This window comes from Caretta caretta, chromosome 11, assembly GCF_965140235.1.
Source record: "Caretta caretta isolate rCarCar2 chromosome 11, rCarCar1.hap1, whole genome shotgun sequence".
In the NCBI taxonomy this organism is placed as follows: domain Eukaryota; kingdom Metazoa; phylum Chordata; order Testudines; family Cheloniidae; genus Caretta; species Caretta caretta.
The window spans coordinates 8,095,171-8,111,772 of record NC_134216.1 but is presented as its reverse complement, the minus strand read 5'-3'; the positions used below and the strand labels follow the sequence as shown (position 1 = coordinate 8,111,772).

Here is a 16,602-nt window from a genome sequence, read left to right as displayed (position 1 = left end):
AGTGACCTTTGGCATATTCACAAAGCTAACGTGTCATTGAAAATGTCACTTCATTGAAAGTGAAACAGCCAGCACTTCAAAGGGAGATGATAATGTGCCAAACGCCACTTTGAGCCAGATGGGGAATTGAACCAGTGACCTTCCGAGCTAAAAGTACGCACTTTTACAGCTTCAGCCAAAGAGCCAGGCTCTCAAGAGGTGGTCGGTAAGCCAAAGAGCCAGGCTCTCAAGAGGTGGTCGGTAAAAGATTCATATGCTCGGAGGTACAGAAAACACAATCAGTAGATTACAACAGCACAAAACAACAGGCCTGCAAATAGTTTTCTTAAAAGTAACTATCCAGTTGTGGGGTTGGCTTAGCAGGAACCAAGGTTCCAGAAAAAGGTTAAAAAGTAAAAAAATGTAAAAAACCAAAATAATCGTAGAAGAAAAACCAGATAATACCTTGTGCAAAATTTCGAGATTTTGAAGAATTCTAAATAGATAATGCACATTTCAACATTGTCATTCATAGTTTCTCCTATTTTTCCCCTTCAAGTCATAATCCTCAATTTGAAAAATCAGAACTTCCATAGCAGATAAGGTTTCAGTCTTACAACTGAGCTCTGCCTGCACAGTGCTCAGAAGCCATGTGAGATGGCCCTTACATCCATGCTGAGCTCATTACAGGATTGGAACCTAGCTGCTGTACCACATACACAATGTGGGGAATAAGCAGAATAACCAGGAGAATTTGGAAGAAATAATCATCCTCTTTTTTTCCCACAAAAACCTATAGTAATAAAAACAAGGGACTATTTCTCAATAGCTTTTTCAACTGCTACCCAAATCTTTAGACTAGATCCTCAGCTGGTGTAAACCAGGTTTGCAACCCAGCTGAGGACATGGTCCTTTAAGTGTATGATAGGTATTTTTATTCATAATCTTATACAACATACTTATGAAGAAGGCAACTGAAAACTGAGACTAAAGGACGGTTTTTATGGCACAAATCCTGGATTTTCTTACTTATTTGATCAGTCCCCATGGAAGTCAAGGGTTTACAACACTTGGCCCTAATGTAAGGTGCAATGCTATGTTTCTATCATTGGGCCTCATCCTGCCTGCAGTCCCTAACTCAAGCAAGGAGATCTATTGAAGTCCATGAGGACTAGTAGCAGAGGACTGCAAGATCACGGCCCTTTATTTCTGTTAAAATTACTTCTTGAGAGGGGGAAGGCTGGGCAAAAGATATATTAAGGAACTTTTGCCCTTCAATTTTTCATAGCATTAATGATTTTTATACTGCAAATTTGACTCCCAAATTAATGCTGCCCTTGCAGTGCCCAGAGCCAAGTTTCACTGAGTGAATCCAATAAGAGATGTTCTTTTACTTAAAATAAATGTGCCCAATTCTCCACTTCACACCTGGGCAAAGTGGGGATCAAACACTACCACCATTCTAATTTGGTGAGACTTCCATCCCTTTCCCCAGGTGGAAGTAGCGCTGCCAACCCCAAGTGTTCAACAACCATGAGTCCGTGTCATGTTTTTACAGGACCTGGTTTAAAAGTTATGAAGTTTTAAGAACAACAAGGAGTCCGGTGGCACCTTAAAGATTAACAGATTTATTTGGGCATAAGCTTTCGTGGGTAAAAACCCCCACTTCTTCAGATGCATCAATAGTTTTAAGAAAAGTCTTTTCCTTAACCTGCCTTTCCTACCCTAAAGGGTTAATGATTTCAATCTTTTCTCTAAAAGAAAAGGAGTACTTGTGGCACCTTAGAGACTAACCAATTTATTTGAGCATGTAGCTCACGAAAGCTCAAGCTCATGTAGCTCACGCTCAAATAAATTGGTTAGTCTCTAAGGTGCCACAAGTACTCCTTTTCTTTTTGCGAATATAGACTAACACGGCTGTTACTCTGAAACCAATCTTTTCTCTATAATCTTGACTCTTAGAAACAATTTTTTAAACAGGAAAGCAGAAACTCTGATTTAATCACATAGCTCTGGGACCTGAACTTTAAGAAAAAACACCAAATATCATGGTAATGGGCATCACTGGGAACATGACAACACAAGGTGGAGTCAGCTGGGAATCAGGCCCTTAAAAGTCTCTCTTACTGCCCTTTGAGTAAAACTCCCCCCCATTCAAATTCTTCCAGCAGGCTGTCTTATAAACCCTTGTAACGCATTTCAGTGGAGTTACACTAGCATAAGAAATTGAGGTAGCCATTCAGAATCGGGTTTCAATCTTCCTCTCACTTAAGTCCCTGAGAGTTTTATTGGTCACTTCAGTGAAAGCAGGACTGGGCCTAAAAGGAGAGGAAGGAGGAGCTTCATAGTTGCTGTGACAAGGGGGGGGGGGACCCCAAGTGATTTCACAAGGATCATGAGAGCTGAGGGTACAGCGCCCAATTCCTCTCTCCCTTACGTGCATGTCACTCAGGAGTAACCTCAAGGCAGCCAAAGGAAATGCCGGTAAGACCAGGGTGAGAAGAAAATCAACCCCCCCCCCCCCCGCTTAAAACCTTGTATTCACTGGGCACAAAGCAGGCAGCTCCCTCGGCCCCCGCCCCCCTTGAACCCTGCAGCCTGCCCACCCAGCCCCCAGGCACAGCAAAGGAGGGCTGTTCTCTCTCTTGCACCCGGGTCACCCCGTCTTTGCGCGGAGCCGGCTGCGCCCCATGCCACAAGGGCCCAACTCCGCGCCTCACCTGCCTCTCGGCTGGGGACCTCGCGCCACGCGGCAAGCGCCTGCCGTAAAGCAGAGGGCTGTGGCGAAAACTCAGCATGGCCGCAAAGCAGCTGGGGGAAGTGACCGGCGGCTGGGGTCGTCATAGCAACGCGGGCAGCGTGTCACCCTCCCCTGTTGCGCGCCTGAGGCTGTCTGACCTCTTTAGGGGGGACGGGGGGGGGGGTGTCACGTGGGCTCTGAGCGTTGAAAAGCTCACACTGAAAAATCAGCTACGCTGGCAAGGGCGGAGCCTGTGTCTGCAGCCGGGCCTGCAGTTTACTCTGCGTTACCCACAGAAGCCAGGGCCACGGAGTTTGCGTCCGGGGCTGGCTATCAAAGGCCCCCAAGCCTGGGAGTGTTTATCTCCGGGGTTGTAGACACACAGCTGTGAAAGCGCTGGCTTGTGTTTACACAGTGGCATCCTCAGGTTAAATTTATGGCTGAGACAGTGTGCGCACTAGCCGCCCTTTCTCTTCAAGCTCATAAAGATCACGTTGGTTCTCAACTTTTCCCGACTACTGTGCCCCTTGCAGGAGTCAGATTTGTCTTGCATACCCCAAGTTTCACCTCACTTAGAACCTATTTGCTTACAGAATCAGACATAAAAATACAGGTGTCAAAGACCATTACTGAAAAATCGCGTACGTTCTCATTTTTACCACATAATTACAAAATAAAATCAATATAAATATTGTACTTTCAGATGTCAGTGTATAATATAGAGAGCAGTATAAACAAGTCATTGTCCATATGAAATTTTAGTTTGCACTGACTTTGTTAGTGCTTTTTATGTAGCCTCTTTAAAACTAGGCAAATATCTAGATGAGTCCATGTACCCACTGGCAGACAGACATCTGCATACCTTTGTTGAGACCCACTGTTATAGAAACAGTGGGTGAGGTAATATCTCCAGCTACACTGCCTACAGTATTGGTAAATTATTGCATTAATAAACAAAGTGAATTATTATTCAGACTTGGAGCAGGGAGACATATTTTCATCAAAACAAGGAAAATGGCTTTTCAACCGAAACAAATAGTTTGCCGAAAGTTTTGCAGGGTATTTTGGCAGAAAATTTCAACATTTTCCAATAAGAAACTGAAAGACAATTTGGTTTTAAAATACTAAAAAAGTGTTTTTCCCCTTCCTTTTCGGTGGAGTTGGATGGGGCAGGAGAATGAAGGAGGAAGAGGAAAAGGAAAGAAAAGGGGTCGGGGATTCTGAAAATTTCTGTTCTCCAAAAAACAAAATTATGTGTTTGGGTTTTCATTTTATGGGGATTTTTTTAAAATCCACCTAAAAATAAATCAAATTAAAATATTTTGTTTTATTGTAAAATTTTATTTGTGGAAAATATAGAGCATTTTTCAACCAGTCCTATTCAGACTGGTTTTTTGCAAGTCAGAAGTTCTGTGTTTCACTTACAATAATTTAGGCTCCTTGAGTGAAATCCTGGCTCCACTGGGGAAAAAAAAAAAATCAATGGCAAAATTCCTATTGACTTTGATGGGACCAGAATTTCACCCTCTGATTTTCTGTGCATATCGCCGAGATAAAAAGAAAGGTCTGATTTATCTCACACAAAACATCCCGCCACAGGCTAACACAACTCTTTCCCCCAAATGTGCTGGCATCTCAAGGTTTCTGTTACACCATTGACACATGCATGGTTTGATACTACCATACCTCTGGGGAAGAAAAACCAGAAGCAGCTGTTGAATGGCTCATTGGTGCCAACTGGAAAAGTTACCTGTTCACATATGCTCTGGACAGCTGTGCAAACTGTATCCAGAACAGATGCAAAGAGCAAGCAGTTATTTAAGGCGGGGAGGAGGAGGGCTCTGAAACATGCATTCTGGGAAGAAGAATCTCTCTGAACAGCTCCTTTCTCCTAAGTCACAAAGAAGAGCAAATAGGCTTGTTAGGAGGAGGTTAAATTTAAGTAAATAAATAAAGAATAGGCTACTGTCAGCACAAAGTAACCACAAAAATGTTATGAGAGTAGCACTCATTAATAAGGGCTACGTTTCCACAGTGTTTGCAGAAATGAATGTCTCATTCCCATTGAAAGTAGGACCTCTCATACTGCAACATAGAGTTGGCCCTGGGTTTGCTGCTAGGAGTAATACAAAAGCGCTATGGCGATGGGCATGGTGATTTAAAATAAAAAATAAAAAAATAAGTCCCTGTCCTTAGGATCCAACAACTGAAGGGCCGGATCCTTTAACCCTTCCTCATTTGATTAAGGCCTTAATTGCACGAGCATCAAACTGAAGCCGTGGACATCCCACCCCTTCCTCGGGGATGTGTCTACAATCAGTGTAGCCCCAACTTTACAGGATGTGCAATGAAAAGAGAACTTCACATCTTGGAAACACTCTAGCTATTTTGTCTGCAACAAAAACGTAACTTTGAAGCTCCAGGAGGCCACACAACACAACAGTCATTTAGGCTCAGGAAAAAAAAAAAGTATGTTATTCCAACTTCAGTTAGGAGGAAGTGAATTTCCAAAGGTTCATTCCACCCATATGCGTTTCAGTGCAGCAACTCCAAATGCTTTCCTGCAAAATGATCTATATAGGTTCTTACATATCCCTCATCATCTTAGTATCTTATTAGGAATTCATTAAGTGATGTGACTAACATCTACCATGTGTGGTCATTCTCTCTCCCACCCTCTCCCCAGAGGGAGAACAGCCTGTGCAGTGTACAGAAGGTTATTTTATTTTATTGTTTGTTTGTTTTTTAAATAGTGGCTTGCATTTGGAAAGGAAGGTGGTGAGGTTTACGATGGCTCTTAGGTCCTGCGAAAGTTCATTCCACTCTCTGGGATCGTTCATTCCACTCTCTGGGATCGGCACCCCAGGAAACTGTGTGTGGCACAGATGAGTTTTACTCTTGTAGTAGAAAGTTCCCTCATGCTAGTGGAGCAAATTTGTCAATCATGATTCTCATCAGAGAGTTTTACACGGGTTTCTCTTGACAGTTTCATAATAAATAAGATTTATTTTAAAAAGTAGAAACCCAAACCCTACTGAGTTTCTTGTATCCTATGTCAAGTTTCAATGTCTAATCCAAAACCAGATTAGATTCTGGTTTCAACAGGCATTTAGGAATGAATCAATGACATGGTAGGACAGAACTGTGCAGTCACTTTATTACATAGTCAAAGATTTAGGCACATAGATCACTTTTTAAATTAACCTGCTAGGTGGTGCTATAGGACATGCTGTAAGCTATTCCTTCCATAAAAATTACATTTTCAGTTTGATCTTTTACAGGAAAAGAAATAGATTTCTAGATAGCCTATTCCCCCATCCTCAAATCTATAAATTTCTGGACAAATCCTTGCTGATGGATACTATGTATCAATTGAAATGTTGGTTCTTGTTAAAGAGTGAATTGTAAAAGTGTTTGACCTTTTGGTCATTGACTTCAGTTTCTGTTGAAGAGTTTGTTCCCTTATGTTGCTTCTTTGACTGTATGATCACCCAGATAAGGATGGTTAGTTCAGTGATTCTTTATGAGTTTGAAGTTGATCCATTGGAACAATCCATAAAGATTCCAAGCCTGATTCTCTGCTCTGTTATATGAGATTCATCCATGGAGCTGGCCTGAACCTGAACCTTGAAACCAAACATACCTGAACTTTAGTGGTGGTGTAGGGAGGGAAATTACACAATCCAGACTCAAAACCATATCAGAATTGTGTGTCTCAGGCACATCGCTACTTAAGGTAGCTCTTGTATATTTCAACAGAGTCATGAGGTTAATGCCTCCTTGCACATTTGTGCAATGTATTGTGTGAACCACTGGTAGGAGAACAGGATTAGTAGCAGGAAAAGGCAGGAAAGGAGATTATTCAGCCCTGGTCTACACTACAAATGTATGTTGGTATAACTACGTTGCTCTGCGGTGTGGAAAATCCACATCCCTGAGCACCACAGTTATACTCACCTAACTCCCAGTGTAGGCAGCACTACATTGATGGGAGGGCTTCTCCTTTTGACACAGCTACCACCTCTTGGGGAGGTGGAGTACCTATGCTGATGGGAGAAGCTCTCCCGTTGGTGTAGGTAGCATCTTCATTAAGCACTGCATGGGTGCAGCGGCAGAACTGTAAGTATAGATAAGTGCAAACTCTCTGGAGCAGGGACCAATTACTGCCCTGTATTTGTACAGTGCCTAGCACAACTGGGCCCCGTTTCTGACTGGTCCCTAGGCACTACTGTTGTCATAAATATAAAGGGAAGGGTAAACCCCTTTGAAATCCCTCCTGGCCAGGGGAAAGCTCCTCTCACCTGTAAAGGGTTAAGAAGCTAAAGGTAACCTCGCTGGCACCTGAGCAAAATGACCAATGAGGAGACAAGATACTTTCAAGAGCTGGGAGGAGGGAGAGAAACAAAGGGTCTGTGTGTCTGTCTATATTCTGTCTTTGCCAGGGATAGACCAGGAATGGAGTCTTAGAACTTTTAGGAAGTAATCTAGCTAGGTACGTGTTAGATTATGATTTCTTTAAATGGCTGAGAAAAGAACTGTGCTGAATAGAATAACTATTTCTGTCTGTGTATCTTTTTTGTAACTTAAGGTTTTGCCTAGAGGGGTTCTCTATGTTTTGAATCTAATTACCCTGTAAGGTATCTACCATCCTGATTTTACAGGGGGGATTTCTTTATTTCTATTTACTCCTATTTCTATTAAAAGTCTTCTTGTAAGAAAACTGAATGCTTTTTCATTGTTCTCAGATCCAAGGGTTTGGGTCTGTGGTCACCTATGCAAATTGGTGAGGCTTTTTATCCAACATTTCCCAGGAAAGGGGGGGTGCAAGTGTTGGGAGGATTGTTCATTGTTCTTAGGATCCAAGGGTCTGGGTCTGTAGTCACCTAGGCAAATTGGTGAGGCTTTTTACCAACCTTTGTCCAGGAAGTGGGGTGCAAGGTTTTGGGAAGTATTTTGGGGGGAAAGATGTGTCCAAACAGCTCTTCCCCAGTAACCAGTATTAGTTTGGTGGTGGTAGCGGCCAATCCAAGGACAAAGGGTAGAATATTTTGTACCTTGGGGAAGTTTTGACCTAAGCTGGTAAAGATAAGCTTAGGAGGTTTTTCATGCAGGTCCCCACATCTGTACCCTAGAGTTCAGAGTGGGGGAGGAACCTTGACAACTGTAATAAACATAATTAATAATAAAAAAAGAGGGCGTGGAGGAGAGGGAAAGACAAAGCAAGAGCCTAGAATAGATAAGAGGGGAAAGAGAGCAAGAGAGCAATCCCACAGCCACCAGGGGATATATGACTTGGGCTTCAGAAGTCATGATTTTAGGACAAGATTTCTCCAGTAAGAGAGAATGCCTGAAGGACAGAGAGGGAGAAAAGCCTGAGTGATGACACAGGGGTCTTCAGAGCCCAGAAGTGGATTTGGTTTGAAGACATGAGGCTCTGGAAGATTAATGGTGTCCTAGAGGCAGCAAAGAGGGATTATCTAAGGAGGATCCAGGCAAGGAGGCTGCGACTAAGTCAGACTCTGGTTTTCACTACACTGGAAGGCGCAGTCACTGGTTGAGAGCGATCCAGGCAGCTGGAACATGTTTTTTATCCTAGTGCTTTAGTAGCTCATAGCATTTACAGTTAACAGGAGGGGATAGGGTGGTGAGCATGCAGAGGAGCGTTATATGGACCATAAACAAAATACAAGATGATAGCTGATATGCTTGGACAGTACATATATTAAGGTAATGCAAAATGAGGAATAATTTTGAGAGGGTTTATCGGCAGAGGAAGGCAGGCAATACACCAAACACTAACATGATATCAGATGAGTTAGAAGAGAGAGTGCTAGCAGTTTTCAAAAGACCAGTCAGGAGAAGGTTCCATTTTCACATACTTAAACTCTTGTCCTGTTTATTCTATGTGAGGGGAAGAAAGGCTAAGCACTGACTCACTTTCCCAGTCTTGCCAATCTGCATGGGATCATGCATCCTAATGCAGCAGTGATAAGGTGGCAGGGGTTGAAAATGTGCAGAGGAGAGAGAGGGAGTGCAAAGTTATAGGTCGGTTAGGTCCCAGCAACCCCAGTAGATGAGGGGGAAGAGACACACCCATATTGGGTTTCAAAGCCCTGCCTGTTCCCCCCTGCACTAGGATGATATGGTGGCAATTCCTGATGGACCCTATCTGAGTACCTAAGCTACACTCATCACGGTAGCATCTGAAGCCTCGGAATAGGAAAAAGGTGAATTTTAACTGGTGTTAACTAACTCTGTAACAGGATGTGCTTCGTCAGGAGCTGACTCCGCACCCTGTCACTCAAATCCCCACCACTATACATAAAATTGGGACCTCACTGAAAGACAGGCAGTCGGAACAGGGTGTCAGTTAACTGAGCAGAGAGACAGCTGAGGGGCTAATTGGGTGGACATAACCCCTACCCCTTACTGGGACTATATAAGCAGATGGGGGGCAGCCCTAAGGACCTAGGGAGCCTGAAAGAAGGTACGATTAGCCAGGTCTGGCAGCTGCTCATAATACTGTACCCTTCCCTAGAAACAAATGGGGGAAGCTATTGATTGCAAATAGCATGTAAATAGCATTCCACACTTGGCCTGCTGAAAGGATATAAATCAAGCAACATGGACCCTGGTGGTTAAGAACACCTGGAGTTGTAGTGGTCAGTCATTAAGATTAGAAAAGACTTTCAGGGAACCACCCCATGATAAATTGTAGAAAATGGAGACAAGGAAGTTGTAGTTTTAACCCATGTTAGCTGGTTGAGGTAACCCCCCAAATCCTCTTTACACTAGAATTTTCCTATGGCTCTTAATTAACAGGTTTAAAATACCTTCCTACCCCACTAAGGACTTGGCCTGAATACCAAATCCTCTGCCAGTCTCATACTGGCATTTGAGCCTCTATTTCATGAGTGAAAATGCAGCTGTAGTATCCTATGGGGAAAAGATTCCTGTCCCCTAAATGGGTGTTTCCCACATGGAGAAGTGATCTGCCCTATATTGTTTGTCATTGCTTCGGTGTGCATGCAGCTTTACAGCCACATAATAAGACAACTGCCTTGTTTGAAGAGTTTAGACAAACATAATAAAGAATGACAGTAAACAAGAGGGGTGTGGGAGAGAGACTGGGCTTACATTTGATCTCACATCAAACCTTCAAACTCCTGAGCTCCAAAAGTTGGTAAAAATGAAGTCACTCATCTCTAGTGTGTCATTACAATTTGTAGTTATGCAGGCTAAATTAATCAAACCTCAGCTTCAGGATCTAAATTAATTGCACAGATGGGCCTGTTGTAACAACCGGGCCTACAAATTTACTCTAATTATAAACTCAACTGGTGAAAAGTGAGCAAAGATTAATGAATTATCACAATGATCTGTTATATAAAACTGTTTAAGAAAAGATGTGAGAAAACAGAAAAACTGAATTAATTTAAGCAAAAAGGATTTTCTGATACCACTCAGGGACTATGTCAAGAGTCTGACCAGTAGACAAGAGCTGCAGAAAATTGGAAATCAAGGAACCAAAACTGGTATACTAGAAATTAGTCCTAATTGGGGGACAAAATAATGAGAATGGGCTATTTTGCTCATCATTCCCTTTTTGGGATGAAACTTTGGGGGAGATCAGCAGGAGAGGGTTTGTTTTTTTTTTTTTACCATCTCTGGGGCTGTAGTGGAAGGATGGTTGCTGTGACACTAGACTTTGATATTCCAGTGGGAACATTTGACCATCATTGCTGCCCCAGCATGGACCCCAACCTAATACGTACAAAATGCTGCTCTGTCTTCCCCTCTCTCATGTGCTCCTGTCTGCCCCCATCTTCTCCCTGTCCTATCTCCCTCTCTCTTGGCTTTTCACTGGATCCTGAAATCAACTGCTGGGCAGAGCCCTAGCACGGTGAGATGAGATGGCCCATCCAGCTCACACTGAGAAGGACCTGTGAAGGAAAGGGACCTGCCCATACCAACCACATGATAGAATCACAGAGAGGCGAGCCAGTGCCCAGAGCAAGAGCTGTCATGGTTGACCTACCAGGCCAAAGCATCTGTCCGTGCCACTCTGTATCCTGAGAACATCTCTTCTCTCCCTTCTGTGTCTGTCTGTTTTGCCTATGGCAGGAAAGTCACTATCATTCTCTATTCAGAAATGAATTCTCTCCCCCACCACGGACCGTTCGACTGAATAAGAGACTTTAATCAATATTCACTGTCTCCAGTAAGGACCTTGATAGGTTTTGATTAAGTTTGTTTTGCATAAACAATCAATTTCTAATGTTCTTTACCTTGTTTTCCTTTTGTATGTTTCAGTTAATAAATTTCTAACCTTTGGTCTGAGTTTTGTAACGTGTTTGCCATGGTATTAAGCAGGCTGATGTCTCTGTATATCAAATCCCAGACCTTGTCTAACACTGTTTAATGTTGGGCAATGACTGGGTTATGTTAACACCTCTAGCCCATATATTACATCTAAATTAATACAACAGGCTCAGATGAGATTTTCTCCCCTCAGCGTACAGCATGACTCTATCGGTTTGTGGCCTATATAGCTAGTGCTTTAGAAATTGACAAAAATCCCATAATGCACTTAGCCAGCTGTACAATTCTGCAGTACATGAAAAACTCCTTTCTGATCCCAGCTGGTCATGCTCTTCTACTAAATGCAGAACTATCCCTCCACTGGTCTTGGCCAAGACCTGAACAGAACCGTAGCAGCGGGTGACCAACAGGGAGTAAAAAGAACATGAAGATGATTAAACTCTTATCATTCCACTTTAGCTAGTACAACTCCAGATTCTGGGCCCAGTCCCGTAAGTTGCTAAGCTTCCTTAATACTAATCAGCTTTGCTGGGAGTTGAAAGTTCCGGGTTGCCCTCAGAATCAGGCCTTCTCTAGCAATGATTAAAATTACCAGTGATTAAGTTCTTTTTCTTATACAGGATTATTGATTTAAAAAAAAATTCACCACTAACTCATCTTGGTGTTTTAAACCAAATTAGGTGTGTTTATATCACACACAACAACATCCTGCCACTGGGACATATAACTATAGCAGAGTTGTATAGTGAATTGACAAAATCGAAACATTTTGTGAGAACGTACTTATTTTGATGAAAAAATTTCGGTGTGCTTTGTTTCAACTTTATTGGATCAACTTTTATACCTAATACATTGATATGTTTTGACTAATATAATGAAGTTAAAACAAAGCATTTCATTACAGCTGTTTTGATATTCGTGAAATGAAGTTTTTTGAAAATATTGTTTTATTGGAAATTTAAACTTTTTATTCCAGTTCAGGATGAAAATAAATTTTGAGATGGTGAAACTTCCCAGGGAACAGAAATCCTGAGTTTTGACCCACTCTGCTACATAGAGTGGAGTGCCTGGCATGACTGTGGTGCCTGGCAGATAGAGATTGTGTGCATAAGATAATGTTACAAACGCTAAGACTTCTCAAAGATCTAGCCATGAAGATGTCTGCTGTACGTTGCGATCCTTGTTCTTAACCCTTACCAAGCTGAACTCCATTGAATGACTATGTAAGCTTTGTTAGCAAGCCAAGTCCTGCTGATTTTCTGTATTCATCTGTGCACCAAAGTCTATTTACATGATGCACTCTACTTGCAGCCTGGTTCTTCACTTCCCTGTTTCATTACTATGAACATGCTGTATAGCCAAATCATCATCTAGGATTACTCTGGAAGGTCTTTCCTCATCTCTTCCCCATCATTTCTCCCATCTTCTGTTAAATCACTCCTTGAAACATACATACTGAAAGAAGCTAAAGAGATAGCCATCCTGTGATCTGTACTCCACTAAGGTAAGATGCAGCCCTTCTTATGGCTGAAGTGAGTGCTGTAGCGTGCAGATTTTACCAAGTTATGACATAGTCAATGACCAAATTCTGCCCCGTTTTATGTGAGTGAGCTCTAACTCTTTAGGCTGCTTCATATTAAGGTCAGAATTTTAGAGGGGGTAAGATGGCAAAAGCTACCCTGTACCACAGCTGACCTTTGCATCTCCCAGATCGCGTCTATGGCACGTGAATGAAGCAAGTATCAGTGAGAGAAGTTTCCACTTAATCTTTTCACTACCCTTTGGGGCTTTGCCAGAAGAGCAGAAAGAACTATAAGCTGAACCATTGGCTTTGTTCTCCTGTCTCTTCTCTCTCCTCCAAAACAGACATTTAGTTACCAGCAAGTTTTTCCCTCTCGTCTTTCCCCCATGAACAATTGTTTAGCTTTTGAAGCCCAAACACCTCCGTCTCTTGCTCTCTTTCCAGTGTATTTGGTATGTGTTAAGAATCTTTCTACAGGGTGACTGGCAGCAGATTAGAGCCCTGTTACACAAAACTCAAGACCCCCCCAATTAACTCTTTAATGTTGTTACAGTAAGAAAAATCCAATAACAGCCCTGAGTCTAATACCCCATTCTGACAATAGCTACCACTGGGGCAGTGCCTCCTCCTAACACAGAACATGCCTAAAAGGCTTACCCTGGTAATTTACAGGTTTCAGAGTAGCAGCCATGTTAGTCTGTATCTGCAAAAAGAAAAGGAGTACTTGTGGCACCTCAGAGCCTAACAAATTTATTTGAGCATAAGCTTTCGTGAGCTACAGCTCACTTCATCGGATGAAGTAGCTCACGAAAGCTTATGCTCAAATAAATTTGTTAGCCTGGTAATTTAATTTCCATTCGTCTTCTGCTGTTAGCTGTTACTTTCCTCTAATTATATTATTTCCCAGTGCCAGGCTTTCTGAGGTGAAGTGTCAATGATTGACTTCTCCCGGGCGACTCACACCCCCCTCGCCCCTGCTTCATCGCTTCATTCCTCAGAACACTCAAATAGAGGCTTTTACAAATCCAGCCGCAGCCCCCCTCAGGGTCTGGCTGATTAACTTAAAGTTCCAAAAAAGCACACAATGAAAGTCTTCCCTTGAGCCTTCAGCTGGGCACAGACCCAAGCTCCCCTGGTATCTCAGGGTCTTCCCTGTTTTGGCAAGCTGCTCCCAACCGTTCCTAGCTGGAGAAACTCCCTCAGGTTCCTTCAAAGCAGGCCCTATCTCATCCTCTCCGTAATTTTCTGAGCTCCCCACCCTGCAGCTTCCTGCTGTCCACTTTAGGGCATTCAGCTCCTCCACACCTAGCTGGTTCTAATGAAACCCCACACCTCATCCCAGGGGAGGCAGGCAGGGCTAATTGTATGGGGCTGGTTACCTCATCACATGCAGACTCCATGAGAGGAGCTATCGAAAGGAAAATTGTGTGTTACACGTAAACCTAAAAAAATTAATAGCTCTACGTAAAATTTGGGGGGTGGGAACCTCCACAACCAAACAAACACTTTGACTGTGTAGGTGTTAAGTTTGCTATTGTAGGAGCCCATATAGGTAATTGACTGTAACAAAAAAACTTACGGAAATAGAAGAAAAGATGTTTCCATTTTTCAGGGAGTACACACTGTCGCGCTAACCAGTTGCATTCCTGGCATAGGATTGCTCCAGGCACACACATACAGTGAATCTCAGAGTGAATTTGTTTATGTGGTTTGCTGCATTTAGTACATTTTTAGAGTGAATTTAGTGTTGGTGAGTAGCACGGGATTGATGACTTAGGAGACCAAACTCTTCCTTATCCACAGCTGCATGGCAGGGTCAGCCTCTTTACCCTGCCCAGCCAATGTGCTTGCGTTGACCTGGGGGGACGCTTTTCCCAATGGACAGAGGGTGCTTGGATTCTGTCCTTGGCTTCTGTGCCGAGACTCTGCTAACTGTGGGTACCTTTAGTATCAAGCTGTGATGGTAGTTTGATCTATGTACACTAGGAATCAGGCTGGCAGAAGGGCAGACTTTGTGATTTGCTGGGGGAGGTGCGGGACGCTCGATCCCTGCTTTGCCCCAGGCCCCACCCCCACTCCATCCCTTTCCCTAAATCCCCACTCCTGCCTCACCTCTTCTCACCACTGCCCTGCTCCCACCCCGCCTCTTCTCATCCCCGTTCCACCCTCTCCTGTGAGCACGCCCTGCCCCTCTCCTCCCGCCCTCCCCAACGCCTCCTGCACACCGCTGAACAGTTGATCGTAGTGGGAAGGAGGCACTGAGGGGAGGGGGAGGAGCTGATCAGTGGGGCCTGCCGGTAGGCAGGAGGCACGGTGGGGAAGGGGAGGAGCTGATCAGTGGGGCCTGCCAATGGGCAGGAGGCGCTGGAGTGAGGAGGAGGAGCTGATCAGCAGTGCCTGCACAGGCTGGGATCAAATGATTATAGGTGAAGGAATTAAGCCAAAGTCCACTGAAGTCTGTGGAGTCTTTCTATTGACTTCAATGGGCTTTGGATCAGGTGTAAAGAGAATAAAGCTCCAACAATTAGAAATAGCATGACAATACCTCAGATTCCACATAATATTTAATCCTGTATAGTCAGAGGCCACTATCATGATTATTTAGCTGTTAGATTGCTCTTATACGATGAGAGTAAGAGGACATCCCCTGCAAAGCTGCAGAGAAAATATGTATTGGCCTTAGTCAATTTCAGATCAGATCCTTATTAAAGGATCAGTGCTGGACAAACATAGCACAGACCTAATCTCATATCAAAATCTTTATTGAGAGTTCATGGACAGTCCAAGTGTGTCTCAGCTGCAGACGACACAAATAAGGTCAAGTCAAGGCTTTTGCTCCTCCTTTAGCTCCTCGGGGAATTCAGAATCTCAGGGTACTGTCAGAGGAGTGGGGTGATCAGCTTTCATGGTCATCTTAAAGTTGGCCTTATAAATGGCTTCCCCTTCTTTTAAGAATTGCTGGGCCTTAGTTCTCCTCTCACCCTATTTTGCATCATTATTTGCTCCACAGTAGGCTAGGTGCCTTATAGAACATATAGGCAGACACACTCCTAGCCCGGGAGAGCTTATGGTCTAACGGTAGACATAAGACAATGAAAGAGAGCTACAAAATGTAGGTGGAGATGTAAATGTAACCCGGACACCTTCTGGGTGTGGTGTTCTGTCCCATCTAATAGCACCGAGACCACTTAGAGAGAGATAAAATGAGTCTGCTCTATAGCCTTAGCTAAGAGACTGAATCTTTTTCCTTCTCCACGCACCCACTTTCCCTTACTGCCCTCCCAGTCAATCTCACTATTCATGACGTCCTGCCAGTATTCCCTCCCTTTCCTCAGCACCAGGCCTCTAGCCCTCCACCTCACACCTGACACTAGAGGTTCTCAGGGCCGTGGGCAGTTCCCATTCCCATCCAAAGCTGCTAGTGAATCTAGACAGAGCCAGCCCAGAGCAAGAGGCAGCATAAGTGAAAGGAGAACCAAGCCACCAAGCCCATGCATTCATTACAGAAAAATCTGTAATGGTTAGAATGTATTTATTTCTTTGCTATGAAGCCTGTCCTTAGCCAAAATTTAAGGGAATCCCACATACCCACCAGCAAGGCCTACATCAGGGGTCTCAAACTCAAATGACCACGAGGGCCACATGAAGACTAGTACATTGGTCCAAGGGCCGCACCACTGACCACCCCCCAACCCGCTGCCCCACCCCCACTCCACCCCTTCCATGAGGCCCTGCCTCTTCCCACCCCTTTCCTGGCCCCATTCCAACCCCTTCTGTGTGGCAATGTAATGCTTCCTATTGTTATTAGCATTACAGTACTGCCCAAAGCCCCAACCAGGGTCAGGGTATCATTGTGATAGGGGCTTTACAGACACTTTGTAAGAGACAGTCCCTGCCTCAATGTTTAAATGGACAAGCCAGACAAAGGACGTATTTATAATCCCCCTTTAACAGCTGGAAAACAGAGTAGAACAATTACATGATTTGCCCAAGTGTAGGCATGGGCATAAGGAACTTGACACAAGTAACTTGCCTCATT

General features: G+C 43.7%; 1 protein-coding gene across 3 annotated transcripts in view; it reads right to left on the bottom strand.

The window, feature by feature from the left end:
* The window catches only part of TMEM177 (transmembrane protein 177), a 119,329-nt gene that overhangs the window by 53,316 nt on the left and 49,411 nt on the right, over positions 1-16,602 (bottom strand). Inside the window, exon 1 of one of the 3 annotated variants that reach the window (XR_012664322.1) lies at positions 2,700-2,821. The exons of 1 other annotated variant lie outside the window; for it this stretch is intronic. Coding sequence is in view for 1 of the 2 variants with exons in the window: in XM_048869567.2 (XP_048725524.2) it covers positions 2,700-2,823 (124 nt within the window). In the remaining variant the exon portion in view is untranslated. Of the gene's footprint in view, positions 1-2,699; positions 2,869-16,602 lie in introns of those variants that run through there. One more of the 3 variants, XM_048869567.2, reaches the window with a different exon arrangement.